This window comes from Dryas octopetala, chromosome 1 (genome assembly GCF_963921425.1).
Source record: "Dryas octopetala chromosome 1, drDryOcto1.1, whole genome shotgun sequence".
Classification (NCBI taxonomy): Eukaryota; Viridiplantae; Streptophyta; class Magnoliopsida; order Rosales; family Rosaceae; genus Dryas; species Dryas octopetala.
Genome location: NC_141366.1, coordinates 28,348,058 through 28,368,822, shown reverse-complemented (window position 1 = coordinate 28,368,822; position 20,765 = coordinate 28,348,058). Strand labels below are relative to the sequence as shown.

At 34.7% G+C, this 20,765-nt stretch overlaps 1 protein-coding gene across 2 annotated transcripts; it reads right to left on the bottom strand.

The window, feature by feature from the left end:
- Positions 1-1,198: 1,198 nt before the first annotated feature.
- Positions 1,199-19,642, bottom strand: TPR16 (Heat shock protein DnaJ with tetratricopeptide repeat-containing protein). 2 transcript variants are annotated; one of them, XM_086228982.1, is made up of 11 exons: positions 16,946-19,642; positions 16,533-16,772; positions 12,060-12,189; positions 11,720-11,872; positions 11,333-11,580; positions 11,172-11,241; positions 6,444-6,650; positions 5,556-5,791; positions 3,562-3,640; positions 3,358-3,495; positions 1,199-2,174 (listed from the first exon to the last, which is right to left on the bottom strand). In XM_086228982.1, the coding sequence occupies exons 1-11, from the start codon at positions 19,396-19,398 to the stop codon at positions 1,971-1,973; spliced, it is 4,158 nt and encodes a 1,385-aa protein (XP_086085108.1). In that variant the 5' UTR covers positions 19,399-19,642; the 3' UTR covers positions 1,199-1,970. The 2 variants fall into 2 exon arrangements, with proteins under 2 accessions (XP_086085108.1, XP_086085109.1); XM_086228983.1 differs by having other exon boundaries at positions 11,333-11,577.
- Between the last annotated feature and the right edge of the window lie 1,123 nt (positions 19,643-20,765).

The following is a 20,765-nucleotide window of genomic DNA, read 5'->3' as shown; positions in this document are numbered from 1 at the left end:
TTTTTAGTTTGGGTACTAACCTAGAGTAAGACATTTTGGATTAGGTCACAAATCAGTTTGTTATATAGTTGTGACTGTCGAACAGTCACAATTATGATTGAACTGTGACTGTTTCAAATTTATAAAAATTAAAAATTTTTAAGAGTTTAATACTTTTGATTTAGGTTTGTGGGATGAAGTCATATAACTCAAAGACTAAATATTAAAGTTTAAGCCTTGCAAATACTGAAAAAACAACAAATCAATAAAAAAGTTATGACTGTTAGACAATCACAGCTCGATATAACTATGTTTTTTAAAATTGGTACCTAAACTGAAATTTAGTATCTAAAGTAAAATGACATAAATGTTTTGGTAGTTAAAATGAAAAAACATTATAATTTGGTACCTAAAATCAACGGACCTTATTATGTATCATGGAATGGTTAGAATATTATTGGATTTTAGTTAGAATTTCAAAATTCATAAGGTTTTAGCCAGTAAATTGTAAAATTAAAGAACATGGATGAAAGTCTCCCTAAAATTTATCTAATCTAAAGAAATACATAAAACCTAATAAAATCTAGGAAAACACAATTATTAACTAAATAATTAAAATAGAAATAAATCACTAAAAATGCTTAAAAGCAAGGATTAAAGTGCAAGATTTAGAGGTAAAATAAATGCTATAAAATGAGTTCAACAATAGCATTGTTCACCGAGTGCTCAGCGTGTTGTTGTTATTTTTTTTTTTAACGTACTAGATAGAATGCCACTGTCAAACAATGACAATGTAAAAGCTATTATTACTATTAAAATTATGGTAAATATGACTCCATAAACTTGAATTCATTGTTTTACGTTAGTTTATTACTTTCACATGTTTATGTACCAAAAAGGCAAAAGCTACATCTATAAGTATCATTTTATAATATTATATCTTCTCAATATCTAAATTATAAAATACCCCCTATTATGGAAAATACAATTATGTAAAAGAAAAAAATGAATTAATATTGTAACAGTGACACTAATATATTATTAATGTTTGATTATTTATTTTATTTGTTCAAGTTCATAGTGTGTAGAAACTTCATAAATCTGAAGAACTCTATTATGATCCAATTCCTCCCAGATCAACCCTATCAATTACTTTTGAAACCATCACAGCTTCTTATATATGTGCTTTTTGTACATAGTACAGAAACGGATGTAGATATAGCTTTGACTTAGGCCTTTACATAAGCCAAAAATAAAAAATTCCGACACCAAAAATATAAATTACAGTCAATAAATTGTAATGAATTGAAAAAATAAAAATAATAACAATCCTTTCGACTTTCCCACACAAAAATATTGACTGTACATTGAAAAATCTCTCCCCTCGTGTATCAATCTATGTAGTAGCACTAGTTTCCTCAAACTCAATTATTGTTCAAGCAAGCTCCAAAACACACAAGTACAAAAAACAACAAAATTCCATCACTTCTATTTTCATTTTGGTAGGAATTACCATGACTAGCAAACTGGGAGGACCACTTTCTGGTTTGCGTCTATACATATCATCTCATCTGCAACATCCTCCCTCCTCTCTCTCTCAAACACACACATCACATAGAAGGCATCTCCAATCATTTGGCATTTCAGACTACACCATCCACAACAAAGCTTTATGATCATCTGTCAAATTTCCAAGGAAACTACAGCCTTTTTTGTTCTCCTCCCACTGTAATGCTATCCCAATTTCTCAGTCCTAGTACAATCACAATGTCATTCAAGCTGTTGACCATCTGGAGACCACTACCCTTCAAGATGCTGACTGAACCAATTGCACATATTGGTGGATCCATGAAATTTTTTTTGGTGAAAAGGGTTAAATTGAAGCTACATATAGAATGTAGCAACTAAATAAATCCATCTTCCAAACACGTTCCATCTAAAACCTCATCTGAAAATTCAAGATTCTAAGCAGGCATGTCTGAATGGTGTTTTCATGAATATCTACTTGACCATGTCGCTTCTGACCCTCTAGAAGGTGAGTTCCCGTATGATCTCCAAATGTCTCTCCATTGTCGCCTACTGCTACTTCTTTCATACGGATAATTTTGAGCATCTGCAGGCATTCTAGATGTGCTGCTTCCATTGCGTTTCTTTTGTGCATTCCTCATCTCCTCTTCAGCGTCATATCGTGAACGCTGCAAAAGGATAGTGGCCAAATAAAACCAAAATTTCTTGTAAAGATTATCAAAGAAATAAAAACATTTGAAAACATTAATGTAATTACATGATATACATATAGAAAAGACATGAGAGTGTTGGGGAAAAAGAAAATCTATATATTACATATGAAAACTCTCCTTAGGAATTGAATTCCAGTTGACTACTGAAGCAACCCCTTCTTTTTGGTAAATACTGAAACAACCCGGATAACTAAAGAGTGAATTTTCACGCAATGTCATGAATGCCATCTCATCAATAAGTTCCCTTGAGAAAAACTCGTCCTCCACAAGTTTCACTTATTGAATGCTTACCACCAATGTAAAAATAATTACTAACCAAAGAGAGAAAATATAAAATGAGAGCACATGCCTGTTGTAATTTTAATTCAAACATGTTTCACATTTTAACTTTTGCTTCATACTACCTGTTTTAAGCCAACTCTGTGAAACATAATACAAAGTTATAAATGATTAAGTTAAAGGAATTTTCAGCAATTTGAACTGGTTTCAATATTTGATTTGGTCGGTAATAGTACCTTTATCTATTTATTTATTTATTTTGTTATAGCTATTAGAACTGCATAAGATGGGCGTCCATAAGAGTTTAAAAACCATGGTATATCAATATCTAACAGGAAAATAGTTCTCTAATAACTCAATCAAGAAAGAGGATGGCAAGGAACTAAAGTTTTGAGAACCTATGCCACTCATGCATCTATTAAATTTGATCTTTAGTTAAGAAAATTAAAACATTCAAAGATCTGAAATGATAGTATATTATTTCGGTGTGAAAAAATTGAAGGTAGGCAAAACAAGCTACGCTTGAAGAAATTGAACAAAGAATCAAATAATATTAAACTATCAACAAAGCACCCAGGTAGTTCTGTATTATTAGTTAGTTTTTTTTTTTTTTTCCAGTGACTAAAGCACCAGGGAAGAATCAAAGATTATGTTCCCTTTAGAGGAAAGCTGCAAAGCTTCACCTTTCAGTAATTTATTACTCTTTTCTACCAAGAAATTAAGAATTATTAATTCCTCTTATTCAATTTTAATTTTTGTTAGGATGGTGCGAAACAGAAAAGAACAGATAAACAAAAAGCTTCTGCTCAGAATCTTGTTTATTTGAGACATAATTAAGGCATTATAAGTGTGTTGAGACCTTGGTAGAGTCTGAAACTACTGCATATGCCTCCCCAATCATTTTAAAAAGCCTGTCAGCATCCTTGTACACTTCTTCTGCTATCTCCTTCCAAAGCCTATCATCACCATTATCACTCCTTGAAAAGAATTGACCAGCCTACCAAAAAAGAGCATGTTAAATGAATAACAGTCAGCAAGCAAATAAAGCAGAAATATTAGATACCTTGTCAGGATGATGTCTAAGTGCAGCTTTCCGATAGGCCTTCTTAATTTCCGATGCTGAAATAGATGGTTCGACTCCCCTGCCATTATAATAAAAATAGCAAAAATTTTACTCAGCATTAATTATCTGGATTACAAAGCTACACACTTTAAAGAGAAGCATAAAATGCATAAATTTCCTTTATCTATTAGATTACATGGATTCTTCACTACCAACCAAAGGTCCATCATCTGAAGCATTACCAAAGATCTTGCTACACATAATTATTAAACAGCGAAGAATAATTAGAAAGCAGCTTTACATGAAGAGCTTGGTTCAACTTTTATACTAGTCACAAATTTGACGCCAAATATTTATCCAGTGTTCTGAAGGCTTCTAGCAGGCCTTTCTGATAGGAGTTGGTGTTCTCAACTTCCCCTTAAAGCATCTTTTCTATAGTTCATTTTTAAAATTTCTTATACTACCATCTGCAGAAGGTTTTGATGAATTTTTGTTGTGTTTTCTACATGGTAAAGAGCTTAGGTTCCAATAGCAGTAGATTCTATCATAAACAAGCTGCAATCTGTGCACTCTCTCTGGATGAAAGGCATTTATTATTTCTTTAGAACATCATTTTATTCTGAATATTGTAGATTTGTTGCATTATTTTTATTTATCGCCTTAAGCAGTTCTTTTTTTCCTATCCCTTTTATACTTGGGCTGGAGTCCTCGGCAAAATACTTCTCACATGAAATCAAAGTAGAATACAGGAAAAGTAAATCGTTTTATTTGTTGCTTTTGATTTCATCTGAGAAAAAGAGGTTCATCTTAATTGGTAGGGACGAAGTAGTCCCCAGACGTTTGTTCATTTTAAAAAGATATATTAATCTAAGGGTAAAATTGAAAAAAAGGTTAATTTCTTTATTTCATTCCAATCGTTATCAAACACTAAATGGGAATAGTAAACCGTTTTTCAGTCTCCATTCCTAACTTGTTCCAAATGTTGGAATGGAAAGTTTAAAGCCAATCCATTCTGGAATAGTCAAGTAATCCAGTCAAACAAACAGGGCTTAAATGCAATATACTTGGCAGGGCCTGAAATCATTAAAACTTCAAGCAACCTGCGCAAGAATCTTTGTGCAGATAATATCCCAACACTTTTCGAAAGAATTACAAAGTAAGACATACAATAGATTACAGACCTACAGACAACAAGATCAGCATCCATCAACATATTTCATGAACATGGAAGACACAGAGCAATATTTAAAAGGAAATAAAAAAATTAAAAGTAACGAAAGGTATGCAAAAAATAATACATGCTGAGATTTTCTGTGTGAAAGTAACCCATCGAAGAAATAAACGCTGATGTTTTCTTTGTGTTAAAGTCTCTACCACAGCACAATATTCACTTAGTAAAACCAAGCAAAAGTAGCTATTTTGCATCCCAATCTAAACAAATATAGGAGGTCACCAGCATAAGAGTTCAATTAACCTTACACCAAAACATGTCTATGAGTGAGGTTCTGTTCATTGATGAACCAGCATTTGATAATTACTCCAATCACAAAATGTATCGAGTTACCACAGGTATTACTTTGAAGTGAAGGCCTCAAGCTTACATGCCAAATTAATTAACATATATATCTATATATATAGAAGAAAATATTCTCGTCAGATAGTGTGACATGTTATGTTGTTAGAGCACTAATATGGACCATTGGTTAGGTGGCATCTCATTTGAATGTGTGGTGTCAGAGTACCAATACGGACAATTGATTAGGTGGACTCTTTTTTGAACGTGTGGTGCCAGCTTAACGGCCTAGCAACTTAGCATGCCAGGTATCTGGTAAGAGAACATTATCCAATATAACTACTCAGCCTCCGCATAATATTTAATGGTATAATGCATCAAAAAGTCTGGCACCAATCATCCTATTTTCGATATGAGCACACATCCTAAAGAGGATAAATTCACAGTCATATGCTGGAAAGACATGGACAGATAAACTTACAGAATAAGGTACATATCCAAAGGGATGTCCTTTCTGGCTTCTTCTTCTATTTCAGCAAGACGAAGACGAGCTTGTCTCAAATCATTTGTGCAGCTAATGGATCTGTCAGATGTCCCACATTGATTAGCTTTTTCCTCTACCTGCTTAGTGAGAATAGATACAAGTCTCTGAAGATCTCTAGCTGCTTGCCCATAATCTCTGATCATCTCATATAATGTAGCTCGTCTAGAAATAGCCTGTAAAAGTATAAATGCAATTAAAGCACCAGCATTACAAGCAAGGTTACTAAACTCCAGATAACAATATATCAGTGAACCCTGTGTATGGGGTGTCGTTTCAAAGTTGCACCCCTCCCACACCCCACCCCCGTGTATCAGGTGTTTGCAACTCTCAGAAGTTCAAATATCTTATGATATGACTGAACTTGACCAAACCAAACTGGCAGGTTGACACAGCAATAAATGAGCATTTTTTATATTTGCACCTCTCAACATGTATTTATGTATTAGAAAAGAAAACTCAAAGAAAGTTCCTGTGAGGAGGAGAAAAAGAAACCCAACCATTAAAATTTCTCCATACCACAAACCCATACAGAATTTCCATTAGAAGTAAATAAAGGTATGTCTATATAGAATTAGGATGAGTTCACCTGCTTTCCTCATATCCACAAATAATAGAAAAGCTTAAAATTTCAATAAAAGACTCCCCCCTGGCCCCCCTGTATTTTCTTTCAACGACCCAAACAAGATTACTAACCAGTGTGTCCAGCCCATGTGAAAAATACCAAAGAGTGTTCTTGACCAAACAAAATACAAACCCACCCCTCTTTTTACCAAAAAAAAAAAACTATATAAATAAATAAATAGAAGATATCAGCTTTGAGCAAACCTTTAGATAATTTCCATCAAGAGCTATAGCTAGGCTGCAATCAGCAATAGCATCAGTAATCTGACCCAATGCTTTGTATGCAGCAGCACGATTGCAAAAACAAACAGCTGCGAAAGGACGTGATTCCACATTGCATGACAAAGCAGTAGTATAATGCTCAACAGCTTCTGTATGCCTTCCTGCCTGAAATGCTTCATTCCCTGCAGCCTGTGATGAATAAGTGTAATGATGAATAAATGAACGCATCAAACATCGGAGAAACAAACAAGTAGATACTAAAGAACGTCGAGAATAAAATAGAGTAAAAATCCTCACTACCCTCACACTAGTCAAAAAATATTTGTTAGAAATACAAATGTGCATTGTGAATATTTCTTCAATTCAATGACTAGAAACTACTACATATCTTAAGAACAAACAGCTTTAGCATGCATCATAGCAACTTCTAAGAATGCGAAAAACTTATCCGACAAGCATAACCAATATAGGTTTGCCATTAGGTTTGAGAAAAGATATTCTGAGTGGAAATGGAAGTATTTATCTATAGGAGGAACATGGCATTGGTTAAATGCGTGTAGTCTTCAACATACTTCAAATCTCCATTTGTAATAACATGTTATGTTGCATGACGGTTAGAGAGGATCCTGCAAAACCTTCTTTAGTCTGGGATGGGGGATGAGTTCAAATATCACTTATTTGATTGTGATATTACTTGTGCAGCTTCAAAAGATGGTAGTTGCAAGGATGAAAATATCAGTGGAAATATCAGTAGTCTGGACTTCCGAAATTATCGATAGAAATATCAATATTGGTGGAAACATTGGTAAAAATGACAAAAAATTAATTATTTGAATGAAAATTTAGGAAATGCGCAATCCACCAATAAAGCATCACTTAAACATGTACAGTTTTCAAACATTATGTAGAGTGAAAACAGTGTGCACCAGTTGTGTGTATTCCTGAAAACCCAAATGTGATGGTAATTACACCAAATCTTTTGTATATGTAAGAAATAGAATCATATAAACTTTATAATAACTTTAATATTTACTTAACACAAAAATTAATAAATCATTTGTTTATCTGTATTAAAGAATAATTCATTTGATTTATGAGTATCAAATCTTCTTTTTCCTTGTAATTCCCAACAGAAGTCCCAAATACTTCATAGGCCATGTCCCCACCTCAGAACTAGGGCTGGGTCGGTTTGACCAAAAAACAGAGACCGGACCCGAAACCAGCCCAACTGATGCCGAGAATAACCGTACCGAAGAAGAACTGAACCGGGAAATCGAATTGCCAACCGAACCGGTATTTCCGGTTTTCAGATCTTAGAATCGCTGGTTTACCGAACCGGACCGAGTATATATTACATTTTTATACATTTCTATAATTTGTATAAAAAATATATAAATTTATAAACCCTAAACCCTATCATTAATAATTTATATGTTTTTTAATTTATATAATACATTTCTATATAAAAACTAATTAAAAATACCCTAAACCCTAATATTATAACATATCCTAAACAATTTATACCATATAACTATAAACTAAATCCTAAACCCTATATCCTATTCCTATATCCCATACCCTAAACCCTAAATCCTATTGTCAATTTTAAAAATTTTAAATCCTATACCTTATAAGGCTTATATCCTATACCGATATACCATATACCCTAAGACTATAATTGATAATAATTCAATAATTCATAGTTGGTATATAACTAATAACTATAGTCTATAGAAATGTTTAGTATGGTAAATATGATAAACTCTATAACTAATAACTATAGCCTATAATCTATATAAATGTTTAGTCTATAACTAATAACTATAGTCTATAGAAATGTTTTATATAAATTATAGATATGTATAGAAAATATATTATACAAATTATATAGAAAGGTATTTTAAATTTAGGGTATAGAAATGTATTATATAAATTATAAAATATGTTTTAAACATATGTAGTATATTAAAAACTTAAAAAGTAAAAACTCCAAACCCCACCCAAACCCCAAAATACCCTAAACCCCAAACCCCAAAGTCCTAACCCCAAACCAAACCCCACAATACCCTAATGTCTAAATTTAAAAATAAAAAAAAATAAAAAAATAAAAAAGACTTCAAGTCTTAAACAAAACACTCTCCCCAATTCTCTCTCCTATGCCCCTGATTCTCTCTTCTCTCTCATCTCTCTCTCATGCCGTGAGTTTTCTCCAGACACTCTCCCTCCGTCCAGCGGCTGATGATGATGAAAACATCATCATCTTCATCCTCTCTTCTTCCTCCCTCTCCCCATACCTGTGAATCACCCAGAACCCGATTGGAGATTAGTGGTGGCGAACCGTCATTCCCGGCCGCGACGAGGTGCGGGACCTGCTAAGTTCTGCTCATCATTTCTCTCTGAGTGCAAGGGTGCCATCGGATTTCTCATCCGAACAACGACGGAGGAAAACCAAGGTTTTCTGGAGTTTCCTTTGATTCCGACGGCGTCTCGATCATCCACCACCCCAGTCAGCTTCCTCTTGACTTCCTAAACATGATGGTGGTCTCCGATTGTTCATCGGACCACCACAACTACCGAATCGAAACTCTAAAGGTTGGCGGATCCTCCTTTTTTGTCTACCGAATCCAGTGGTGATTTTGGGCAATTAAGGGTATAATTTCAATCCTCTTAACCTCCTCTTTCTTTTGTGTGGATTGAATTTAGTCAATTTTGCAGGAATTGAAAATCACAGTTTGTTGATGTGGACTGAATTCTGAGTAACCAATTCTTCCTCTCCCCAGTCAAGCCCATTCTGAACCGAACCGAGCCGACACCTCCAGTATATCGACCACCGGTTTACCAAACTTCCAGTCTTGATCTCGGTAGCGATTGAGGCTGAACCGGGTGACTTGGTTTGGTATCTGGTTTGAGCTTCTCAGCTCGGTAACCAGACCGAATCCACTCCTACTCAGAACCCAATGAAGCTGCTAAACCCTCCACCTTATTTGCCTCCAAATTTATTCCAATTTTAACCTTAAAACTGCACAAACAAAATCAAAGACAGATAACAAATTCTGCCACTTCTGCTCATTTCCCAACACAAAAAAGATTGTGTCATCTGCAATTTGGAGATGTGGCACTTCCACTCCCTCTCAGCCAACTTTCAGCCAGTGGCCACTCCGTTGCCCTTAACTAGTATGCTAAGTACATCGCTCTAGATACAACTGTTGTGTTCTACTAAGTTTTGACTATTTGGATAGGAATCCTGACTCCAGCAAATTTCTTCTCCATGTCATTTGATTTTTTTTATTGAGGAAAAGACTTTCTTTATATGAAAATAAAGGAGTACATAGTATGAAACAAAGGACAGGATGCCCACTTTCCTAAAAGAACCTAGATAACAAGCTCTAGGATATTAAAAGCAAACAGAGTACAACAGTGTAGCAAAAACAGCAATAACCAAACCAGAAGTGACAACAGCCTCCCAATTAGACATAATTGCAAAAAAAAACGGAAAATCCCTAAAAACAGGAGTTACCGAAGCCCATAATGAAGCCCAAAACTCAACTCTCGCCCAAAAATTATCCACCTCTTCCCCCACCCCCCCGGACATCATAAAAAAAAACAAAAAAACTCTTTTATTTCTCTCCATTCAAACTACCCACAAAAAATCCATCACGGCACACTTCGCTAACACCCAACCCCTCTCCATAAAACTTAAATCTTTCAGAAGTCATTTGAAACTATGATCCTATTGCTTCATGATCTCCCATCCTAAGCCTTCTAAATCCATAGGATCTATGAGGATCATGAAGGATCTCTAAAGCTTATTAACTGAATAAGAAAAACTTAGAAATTAGACCCGCATAAGGGGGCACACCAATGGGATCAAAGAGGGTGTTCATACAAATTTACCTGTAAAATGCAAAAGTATATGGTGAACCACTTAAACAGAAAATTCTGGAGATCTGAGATTGAACCATATGAAGTATTCCACCCTCTTATGATTGAAATGTTGAAATGTCAACCAAAGTAATTTAAACTTTTCAAAACATGTGATTGTTTCCTTTTCGTCTATTAAAATTTTTGACACCTGAGCAGTGTGTACATCAGATAAGATCTACCTATATTAAAACTCTACTCTTCACAGGCAGGACATGTTCTTCAGCTTTCTCTTGTTGTATTCATTAAGTAGGAATTTTTTTTTTTTTTTCTTTTTTTGCAGCAAAGCTAGTGTTTGCTAGTTCCACATTTTGCAAATTTATGAAATATATTCTACTCTCAGTTTGCTGGACCGGGCACAATTGAATTTTCAACATGTCAAAAATTTATCCTTCGATTACGTGCTTATTAAATGGAACATGTTTCTTTCATACAGTATATTTTGTTTGTTATTTGATAAACATAATAGAAACGCCACTAAAGTCTGCTATGCTGAAACATTCACATATATAATTATTGATATCAAGTCTTTGAACTGTTTTCCTGTTAACTGGAATTAATTTCCTCTTGTTCTTTGCTGGACACAGGTTCTGAAGAATACATATTAGAAACTGTGCACATCAGACACATCTTCTACATAACCACGCCCACACCTATGTCATCATGACTCATGATGATGTCATTATCAACACATGGCTTCGGACATTTCATGCTCTTTTCAAAAACAAAAAATATAGAAATTCATAATTTGAGAGCGTAGAATAGAAATATAGCTCCGATTGACCATACCTTATGACATAAAAGCTCACGTACAATGAGAACAAGGGGTATTGATGATTTCAGAGTTTTTCTCCAATTCCTGAATATTCTAATTATCATTAGGAACTTCATACACCAAAGCAATACTCTTTAACATAACTGAACATGTAAAAGTCTGGTCTATAAGTTACCTATATGTGGTAGACACCTTTTCCTCATGTTTCTCTAGGAAAGCGAGTCCCTCCTCAAGTTTTCCTAGATGAAAATAGGATTTAAAAATCACACGACACCGCCAGAGTCTGAAGTATAAGTACTTTGAGAGTTCTGAACCATCTGAAGAAACGGCCTGGTCATTAGAATCCATTGAAGGGGAGTTCTTTTCAGCAGAACCTAAGGTCTGCTCACACAGCTCGATCACCTCTTCATACCTCCGCATCTGCTAGAGAATACAGAAGTCAACCCATGACTGACTAAAACTAATTCTAATGAATGCTTAAAGTAGCCAATATAATTGACTTTAATTCACTTAATAAAAAACCAACGTATCACACGAAAAGAAAAATAAATAAATAACTAACCAAGAAAAGTGCCTCTGCTTTCATTTCAAATAATCGTTCTGAGTTGGGGCTTATTAACAAAGCCTCAGCAATAAGATCCAAAGCACTCTCTGCACTGGTAGATGTCTTCCTTTGCAAAAGTTCGGCAGAAAGATTCAGGCATTCAGACACTTTCTGCCAGAATAAAAAAAATCAAATTAGTCTGGATACATAAAAACACTTCATGTGCATAAGGCACAATTTGAAATTGATTATTTTATTGTTTCAAGTGATGTTAGACAAAGTCCATGGATAAACCTGATGGAAAGAACTATGATAAGTACCGACTTAGATATGATATAAAGTAAAATACATTACACACCTGTGCCTTTTGTAAACCATCAGAGGCTTCTACTGCAATCTTCCGGTCCACACTGACATCATTTGCCAATTGCAGGCACCTCCTAAAATGTTGTGAAGCATCTTGAACCTCCCCAAGGGCAAGATAACAGCTTGAAGAATTTTAACAAGAAATAAAATTAGGGAATATTGTGTTATATGAATAAAAAACACAATTAAGACTGAGGAATACCCCATGCCAGAGCTCAAAAGGCAAAGCACCAATGTGCATTTCATTAAAAAAGCAAATAAGCCTAACTGTAAAACTAGCAGAACAGATGCGGATGGAAGTTATGAGTGCAAACTTGAGTAGCAGTAGAATATTTTACTTAAAATTAGACAATCCAAGAAAAACTGCACAAGATTGCTTAAAACTTGAGGTTTAAGGCATTTTCATTTTAGACTCCACACTTCTAGATTTTATAATCCAACTGCTTGAGGTTTTCATATGCCTTCTCAATTCCTTCTGTTAGTTCATACTGACATAAGCAAAAAAGCATTTGTGAATGACAAATTAACCTTGAACAACAACCACAACCAACATTAAGTTATCATACTTGTTTAAACATCCAAACACATCAAAGTCAGAGCTAATCCCTAGCTTTTTGGGTTCGCAAAAAAATCTAAAAGGAGGCCCTTTGTATATCCTCAAAATTCTACAAGAAAAAAGGTAGAAAATTAATATACAATCATTTTGATTTCTTTCTGCTGCAAAGCCCTAAGTTTATCACTATATTATATGACTTTTTGCTGTCCTCCATTTTGAATTTCTATGAATATAATATGCCTTCTTGGCAAAACCCTCACTGCCAGACATTTGATTTAATTTCCAAACTCTGTTGCAGATGTCATTGCTTTTCAAATTCTAATTTTGTAAAGTTTCCGTAAAAATTAAAATCAACTAGCCTCTTGACATGCACAGGAGCAAGTGTCAATGGGCTTTTCTTTTGAACATTAAAAGAAAAAGATTACAACGTTGTTTGTCAGGAAAGAAATGTTAGTTTTTAATTTTATTAACTGTTTTATTTTACTATTACATTGTAAGAGTGGTAACTGCAAAGTAGAGAGTGGACAGTCGGGGTTGTTTAACTGTTGCCTGCATTTTCTCTCTTTTTATTTTACAATTTTGTCTTTAATAATGTAATTATGTTGTGTTAATTATTTTTATTAAATGAGGTCATTTCAGGCAATCCCATTTTCGGTGAAGCCTATAACACCAAAACTCTCTTTCCAGCTTTATAATAGTACAGATTCTGAGTCTTCCCCTTTTTTCTTTCTACTGTTTTTTCATGCAGGGGGTTTAATAACATATTTCAATTTTCTACAACCCTTCCAAATGAAAGAAACAATTTGCCTTTTTTGTGTGTTCTGGATAAGAAGAATTTTGACCTTTTTATTATAATTTATTTCTTTCTAGGTTTCATGAAAGGCGCTCTGCAAATTCTCTGCTTTGTTGACATGAAAAAATTCTGGATTATCTTGGTATATCCATTCTCTTTCAGGCTTGTGGATGGACTCTTGAGTATTCTGCTTCTTGTCTGGGGCAAGCTTCCTCTTCTTGATTTCAAGAAGAGTCACTCTGATTTTCAATGGCACTGCCATCATCCCAATTTTTCCACAGACCCCATTGCCTTTCATCTCTCATGACTTTCACCCTGTAACCTAGTCCTTAATTTCATACATGTTTCAAGGTTAAAACATTTTTCCAATCCCACGGCAGAGGCAGCAGATTAGATGGAGAAGGCACCCTCTTTTCATTGACCCACCATCAGACATCCACTTTTGGACTGTTATCCCTTGATAGGCCTGTAAAATAGGTTGGACCAGCTGTCCAGGTCCGGGGGAGGGACATCCCAGGCCCTGCCTAGCCCTGGGCCATTCTGGCCCTAGATGTTTGCCGAGCTGAGCCATGATGAAACAGGCTCAACCTAGGCCCTGCCCGTCAGCTAAAACAATTTCAGGCAACTAGGTCGGGTCTATTTTTCATTGCAAGCAGCTTATTTGTTCGCTGGGTCAATTTTATTTAAAAAAATAATAATTGTTTATACGATGGTAGAACCTAGGACCATTTCCTCACCTCACCCAATGCCACTCAAGTTATGGGCTTTGTTTAGTTAAAAGTTAGAACAAGAAATACACGATATAAAAGAAAAATAAAAATAAAACTAGATTCAAGTTAACTTCATTAAATTATAAATTATGTTGATAAATTAAACAACCAACCTTTTAGATAATAAATTAATTTAACCAACATATATAATTTTAAAAAATTAAAAACTGACTTAACAGAAAAGAAGAAAAAAAATCTAACTAATCTGAATAATTAAATTGAAAATTGTTAGAAACAAAAAAAATAGAATGATGAGATTATTTATTTGATGAAAGAATCATGAGATTAAAACAAAGTTTGACTACAAATTGTAATGAGTGCACCATAACATTCTTCTATGGTGAGGGGTACATATATACTTTTAAAAAATTAAAAATTGATTGAAAGAGAAAAAACAAAAAATAACTGACTAACTAATCTGAATAATTAAACGGAAAATTGTTAGAAACAAAAAAAAAATTAGAATCATGAGATTATTTATTTGATGAAAGACTCATGAGATTAAAACAAAGTTTGACTATAAAATTGTGATGAGTGCACCATAGTATTCTTCTATGGTAAGGGGATGCATCAGTTGAGTGCACCATAGCATTCTTCTACGCCTTCTTCTTAGCATTCGTCTTTTCTTGTATAATCGAATCGCTAACTCATTTACAAGAAAAGGAAAGAAGAATGCTAAGAAGAAATAAGTCATGGAAGAATAGGAACCATAATAGCCAGAATGATTCGTACCAAAGAATACATATTTTGCTTCAATTATAATTGTTTTTTAAACTGTTTATTTTAAGTAGAGTGGCCCAAAAGATAGACATGTTAGTAGGTGTCAGCCTAGTTGAAATGCACTGAACTTGTAGTGATAGTCCCTCACCCTCTAAATTCATACTTGTAATTTGATCAATATATATTTTAGATGTAATTAATATAATTTTCGTTTTGAAAAGAAAAAAGTTTTATTAAATTTTCATGGAAATGTACAATAGCTGTAGACAAGGTGTCCACTGTTTAAAATGAACAAATCTATCTACACAAGATTTTTTTTTATTTATGAGAAACACACTTTCAATAAATGAAAATAAAGGAGTACATAGTGCAATATAGTGGACAAGATAACTGGCTTATTCGCGCAAATACCCCTTGAAAGTACCTTTCATTCTCACTTTGCCCCTTTAAACTTTAATCTTCTCACTTTGCCCCTCGAACTTTACAAACCCCATATTCTGTCAATGGCTCCGTTAAAAAATCCAACGTGTCGCTTGTGTGAATGAGTGACACGTCAGCTTTTTTGACGGAGTCATTGACGAACTTGAAGGAATATGACTTACTGAAAGGGTTTGTAAAGTTCAGGGGGAAAAGTGAGTAGATTAAACTTTAAGGGGGCAAAGTGAGAATAAAAGTTACTTTCAAAGGCATTTATGTGAATAAGCCTAAAGGAATTATCCTAAAGCTGCCTTCCAAAATTTCATAAAGTTTTCATCAATCTCATTTAATTCTTTTTTTGTTTTTTGTTCTCAAAAATTTCAATCACTTATTCACAATAAGTCAGATATTTTATTTCATTTAATTTAGTTTTTAATTTTCTTAAATTATACGCATTAATTTACTTAATTCATTACCTAAAAGTTTGTATTTAATTTATCTATTCTAATTTACAAATTAGTTAAGTTAACTTTAATTTAGTTGTACTTATAATTTGCTTTTATATTATATATTTCTAATTATATTGGCATTGAACTAAGGTGGGGAAATAATAGAGCCTAGGTAGAATGCTAGATCTACCATTTCCTATAAACAACTTTTTTTTTTTTCAAATATTTTTTTTATAAGAAACCTCTTTTATTAGAAAGAAACAAAATTTACAATACAGTGGATAAGGTATCCACTAATGTTGCTTCAAAAAACCTACATAAAGCAACAAAGACAGCAACCATTCGCGCCACTACAAACAATATCAGCAACCACAAAACATAAACTCTTAAGACACTAAAGCCTTTCCAATCAGTCATGATGGCAGAAAAGGAATAGTCTCTACTCTCTAAACTCCATTGAAACTAAACCCCAAAGAAAAGGAATAGAAATTGGGTTTCCCATTGATTTTGTTAAGTCCATCCGTTGACTTTTGTATGAAGTTATGTTCAGCCATATTTAAACTTCAAGTAGTCGGGTTGTAAATTCCAGAAGTGCATGGTCTAAAGTGAAAACGAGTTAAATTTCCGGAGGTGTTTGTGTAAATAAAACCATACTTTACATTGGAAATTGAGATACAAGACAAATGAAGTTGCAGTATCATAAAAGTTAATCACTGCAAAGCCAAAATAAGATATTAAAAAGCAAAAAGCAAATACTTACTTGGCAGCTCTAACCTGTACCCTGAGGAAGTTGGGATCTATAGCAGCAGCCATCATACAGTCCCCAAGTGCATCTCTCATTCTTCCAAGAGACATACGTGTTGCTGCACGATTGCTATAGCACAGCATCAACGCTCTGAGACAGCTTCTAGATGTCTCACTTCTTGAAACACAATTCACCCCTTGTGTATAGTAGTCCTCAGCTTTAGAAAGATCCCCATTAGAATATGCTTGGTTGCCCCTGACATATATATCATATTCAACAAAAATAAGCTAATCTTTAGCACAGGGCTATATAAGCAGATGTAACAGTCATGTGAACAAACACTTCATACCAAGGTCCAAGTATAACTAAAATAAAAATCATAAAACAAGTTTTAAAAATAAACAAAAATTATTCAAATTGATTATCACCTTAGTCGCCACTTCTCACATGCTTCCTGAGCTACAGCTGCTTCAGCAGGCGAAGAAACAGACTCTTGCTTGATCTCCAGTTCCTTCTGCACCCCAGAATTGTCTCCATATTTGTGTTGTGGAATAGATGGGTCTTGTTTCAGATAGTGTCCAGGTGTCAAAGGTACTAAAGATCCAGAATATGGCAAAAACTGTGCAGATGATGATGTATATGGAACCTTAGCATTCGGAACAAAATTATTGGTATCTTGACCAGCCTTGACCAAATTTTTCTTTCTGTGGGGGCGTTTTGATGCAGATAGTTGACCTTGAGCAGCAGAAGAGGCAGCAAAGGTGAAGTTAGACCCTCTTCTATCTTCTGAACTTGAAGGAAAGCCGACGTGTATCCTGCCATCAGTATCATGTCTCTCCATGCCTGAGCATGAACTGGCTTCAGTTTCTTCCATCGTAATAGGGTTATCACTAATAAAGTCTACCTCCTCAGTTGCAGACTTAAAGCTTTCAGTTTCAGCCCCAGAAACAGACCCTTCTAGAGTGCCTTCAGCATCAACACTTCCATCGAAACGGTACTCAAAAGCTTCATCTTTTGTCTCTCTGCTTGTTGCATCTACTTCATTTATATCTAAACTTCCTGCTGCCATAGTCAGATCTTCAACAATAGGATCATTTGAAACTGTTGATACCGAATCAGTTTCCGGATAGTTGTTGATGATACTAAATGATTCAGCAGATGCCACAGAATTTTGCCTTGAACATTGATTATCAGCCAATGTTTCTTGATACGGAGAAACATCCATCGGTGAATAGGATTCAGAAGCCTCAACGTTTTCTTGAGAATTGCCTTCTCTTGAAACAGAATCATGCACAAGCCCCAGCTGGGCTGAGGTAGAACGTCTTAATTTTCCACTTGTTTTTTTCGTTCTTGTGTCCCTAATTGGTTCCCTCTTCGCGTTGAATTCTAGTTTCTTGGTTAAGCCAGAAAACAGGTTTGCTTTGGGGTTTGGTGTTTTAAATTCTACAGAGGGTGTGCCTAAACCATCTTGTTTGCTTGTAAAGTTAAATTCATCCTTCTTCTTGGGTCTGTCAGCAGCAGGCACTTCAAAACTCCCAACTGTTTGAAAACTAATGCCACTAGATGCAGTGGTTCCACCATAATTTCCAGTTTCCTTGTTCTTCACAAATGCTTGATAGGAAGATGTCCCTACATCAGAACGAGTAGAGTCTCCAGCCCTACCTCCTACATTCAACTTTTCCATCTTTCTCGACAGATGAGTTTCTTTACTTCCATCAAAACTAACGCCAACACTTTTACCACTTGTAAAGGCAGGATTGCTTCTGTCACTGATATCCCCATAGTCCTTTATGTTCAGATTCTTCATCTTATCTGGAAGTGCATTTTCTGAGCTTCCAGAAAATGAATAACCATCCTTTTTACTATATCCAAATACAAACTTACTCACATCACCGGTATTAGGTGCGTCAGTACTGCCATCCAGTTGCACAGTCTCTTTAATGTTCAACTTCTTCAACTCATTTGGGAGTTCGGATTCCACGTTTTGGCCCAAGGAACCACCCACATTGTCATTACTCCCCAACCCAAACTTGGTCTTATCATTTGCACTGAAACTAAACCTCCCATCCTTACCTTTCTCAACAGATTCACCATTCTCGGGACCTTCAATCTTCAACTTTCTCATATTTTCAGGAAGCTTTGATACAATGCTTTCATCGAAACTAGGATTCTTCTTATAACGATTTCCAAATGGAAAGCCATCTTTATCCCACCCTGCAGCTGAACTCGAACTCACCCTACTTCTTGCATTAAAACTAAAAGCACCATCTTTGGTATTCACAAACTCATTGCCACTCCCAATTTTCAAATTCGTTATTTCCTCAATCACTTCTTTCCCCAAATTTCCACTAGAATCCCACTTTCCCCAACTCAAATCTGCATTTGAACCACTCGTATTAGCCCCAAACATTTTTGCCTCATTGCCACTCTTACCCATCCCAAATTCCTCAGAAATTGTATTCCGCATTTCTGACCCGGATGAGACTGAATTCGAATTCTCTGAAATGGCTCGAAATGGGTTGAATCCGGGACCAACCCCGGTGTCTGGGGAAGCTGTGGGTTTCAACATCTGAGAATTCAAGCCTCTTCTCACCTTCACAAACCTCGGCCTCGAAACACCGGACCCCTGTCGCGAAATGGACGGGGAATTGAAGCTAATCTTGGACTTTGATTCATTAGAATCCGAAACCCCAGAGGTTACGTCACCGGCATTTGACGGGTTCATGGTGTGTGGCAAGCTTTGATATTGCTTTGATTGATTTTGCAACAAGAACCCAGAAAAATTGAACGAGAAAGGGAGAGAAATCTGACCCTTTTTGCGGTTTGGATGTTGTTGGGCGAGCGCCGGAGTTCTGGTCTCTAGCAACGACGACGACCACATGTCAACATAGGAGTCATCAAAACGGACGGTTGCGGATTGAGGATGGTGGGTATTGATCAAACCCTGGTTCTGATCAAGGTATTAAATTGAATGCAATATAACTATATACAAAAAATTTGTATTATATGGAAATTGATCAGGTGTATATATGTATGAGATTACAAGAGAAAGCTTTAGGCGTGTATGTATGTAAGGTCTAGTTGCATGCCTTTGGTTTCAAGGAACAAACTGGAAACAGAGATTAGATTTCATAGCTTCACGGGTTATAGGGGTCTTGTATCTATCATCCTCTCATGCCATTTTCAAAAAGTTAACTTTTGTTTTCATTTTCCCTTGAATAATTTATTTTGCACCTTTCATTTTCCCTTTTTTCTTGTTTTTTTTTTCCTGTCAGAATAGGTATTATATTTTTTTTATTTTTGGTCGAATACGTATTATATTGATATAAAAGCCATTACAAGAAAGAGAGGCCCAAAGATCAACTACAATCTCATTCATATGCTAAGTAGGGCCGTACAAAAATACCAAAAAATCGAGTTTCGAATCGAACCAAATTGATCGATTTGAGTAGGTTCAGTTTTTCTTTTTTTTGTGGTTTAAAAACTGAATCAAACTAATCAAGACCGGTTCCATTTTAGTTTTCACTTATAAAATTTTCGGTGTTAACCGAATCGAATCATAAATTATAATATATATTAATTAGTGTATATATAATTTTAATATCTGCTAAAGGCTAAACCAAAGTCTCTATTATAGTTTATATATGTTTATTATAGTTATAGTTTATATTGTTTAATATCTATTATAGACTAAACCAAACCCCCTATACTTTATATATACTATAAACCTTAAACCCTAAACCCTAAATTCTAAACTTTATACCCTATTTCCTATACTATATACCCTAAACTCTATTTAATACTCTAAACCCTAAACCAAACCCCCTATACCCTATACTCTAAACTCTATACCCTATATCCTATATTATATACCCTATACTCTAAATCCTAAATCTAAATTCTAACCTCTATACCCTATATCCTATACTCTATACCCTATACGTTACACTCTATTTGCCCTAAACTCTATTCAATATCTTATACCCTATATACTAGACCATATTGTATAGAGTTTAGGGTTTAGGGTTTAGGGAATAGTTATTGTTTATATAGTTTATAATATTATATAGTTTATAGGTTTAGTCTATAGTTCATAGTTTATATATGTTATAAACTATACTACTAGAGGATGGTATATATATATTAAAACTATTATTGTTATAGGGTATAAGATATAGAGTATGTGGTATAGGGTATATGGTATATGGTTTAAAGTATAGGGTATAGGTTATAGGGTTTAGAGTATTG